Raw genomic sequence first — 1,993 nt, 5'->3', positions numbered from 1 at the left:
GAGAGAGGAGAGAGAGAGAGAGAGATTGATGTTACAGGCTGAGACAGGAACTAGCTTATTATCTCAGCTTTCTACTGGTTCTCCATGTCTCCAGGTGTCTACTGGTCCACATGATGGCAGAGTCCTTGATGTCCTCGGACCAGATGCGGGCCGTCCAGTCCCCCACGGTCAGGAAGTTTTTGGGGAAGAAGGGGTTCCTCTGCAGGGCGTAGACGGGTCCGTGGTGTCCCTCGTACGAGCTCACGATCTTCTCCGCCGGAGTCTTGGCCTTCCTGTTACAGGACACCACCACGCCCTGCTCCGTCCCCACCAGGAACTTAGTCGGCTGCAGGGACAGACACAGAGACACGGGACAGGGTTACTATCTTAGAGACAGGACACCACCACGCCCTGCTCCGTCCCCACCAGGAACTTAGTCGGCTGCAGGGACAGACACAGAGACACGGGACAGGGTTACTATCTTAGAGACAGGACACCACCACGCCCTGCTCCGTCCCCACCAGGAACTTAGTCGGCTGCAGGGACAGACACAGAGACACGGGACAGGGTTACTATCTTAGAGACAGGACACCACCACGCCCTGCTCCGTCCCCACCAGGAACTTAGTCGGCTGCAGGGACAGACACAGAGACACGGGACAGGGTTACTATCTTAGAGACAGGACACCACCACGCCCTGCTCCGTCCCCACCAGGAACTTAGTCGGCTGCAGGGACAGACACAGAGACACGGGACAGGGTTACTATCTTAGAGACAGGACACCACCACGCCCTGCTCCGTCCCCACCAGGAACTTAGTCGGCTGCAGGGACAGACACAGAGACACGGGACAGAGTTACTATCTTAGAGACAGGACACCACCACGCCCTGCTCCGTCCCACCAGGAACTAGTCGGCTGCAGGGACAGACACAGAGACACGGGACAGGGTTACTATCTTAGAGACAGGACACCACCACGCCCTGCTCCGTCCCCACCAGGAACTTAGTCGGCTGCAGGGACAGACACAGAGACACGGGACAGGGTTACTATCTTAGAGACAGGACACCACCACGCCCTGCTCCGTCCCCACCAGGAACTTAGTCGGCTGCAGGGACAGACACAGAGACACGGGACAGGGTTACTATCTTAGAGACAGGACACCACCACGCCCTGCTCCGTCCCCACCAGGAACTTAGTCGGCTGCAGGGACAGAACAGAGACACGGGACAGGGTTACTATCTTAGAGACAGGACACCACCACGCCCTGCTCCGTCCCACCAGGAACTTAGTCGGCTGCAGGGACAGACACAGAGACACGGGACAGGGTTACTATCTTAGAGACAGGACACCACCACGCCCTGCTCCGTCCCCACCAGGAACTTAGTCGGCTGCAGGGACAGACAGAGACACAGGACAGGGCTTACTATCTTAGAGACACACACAGAGACACACAGAGATGGAGACACACAGAAAGACAGAGACAGGAAGACAGAGACAGGGAGACTCACAGAGACAGGGAGATTTAGAAAGACAGAGACAGGGTGACAGAGACAGGGAGACTCACAGAGACAGGGAGATTTAGAAAGACAGAGACAGGGTGACAGAGACAGGGAGACCCAGAGAGACAGAGACAGGGAGACTCAGAGACAGAGACAGGGAGACTCAGAGAGAAAGAGACAGGGTGACAGAGACAGGGAGACCCAGAGAGACAGAGACAGGGAGACTCAGGGACAGAGACAGGGAGACTCAGAGAGAAAGAGACAGGGAGACTCAGAGAGACAGGGAGACTCAGGTAGACAGACCCAGAGAGACAGGGAGACTCAGGTAGACAGACCCAGAGAGACAGAGACAGATAAACCTCACCATGGTGGACTCAAACTCCAGAGAGACGGCTCCGAGTGCTCGGTCCAGGTTTCCCTCTCGGCTCAGGTCCAGAACCAGACGCTCAGTGGGCTCTGAGAGACGTCGCACGTCCCACCACAGAACCTGGAGATAGAGACAGTTTACCTGTCTGG

The 1,993-nt window shown here is 56.9% G+C and overlaps 1 protein-coding gene across 1 annotated transcript; it reads right to left on the bottom strand.

Annotated features, from left to right (window-relative positions):
* Positions 1 to 75: 75 nt before the first annotated feature.
* LOC116679508 (dynein intermediate chain 2, axonemal) lies at positions 76 to 1,986 on the bottom strand (the record flags this gene model as incomplete). Its single annotated transcript, XM_032509170.1, has 2 exons — positions 1,842 to 1,986; positions 76 to 325 (listed from the first exon to the last, which is right to left on the bottom strand). Coding segments are annotated over exons 1-2 (253 nt in total), but the record flags the coding sequence as incomplete, so codon positions are not given.
* Positions 1,987 to 1,993: the final 7 nt, after the last annotated feature.

This window comes from Etheostoma spectabile, unplaced genomic scaffold, assembly GCF_008692095.1.
Source record: "Etheostoma spectabile isolate EspeVRDwgs_2016 unplaced genomic scaffold, UIUC_Espe_1.0 scaffold00016385, whole genome shotgun sequence".
NCBI classification, from domain to species: domain Eukaryota; kingdom Metazoa; phylum Chordata; class Actinopteri; order Perciformes; family Percidae; genus Etheostoma; species Etheostoma spectabile.
Note: the sequence above shows the minus strand (reverse complement) of the source record. Positions and strands in the feature narration are given on the sequence as shown.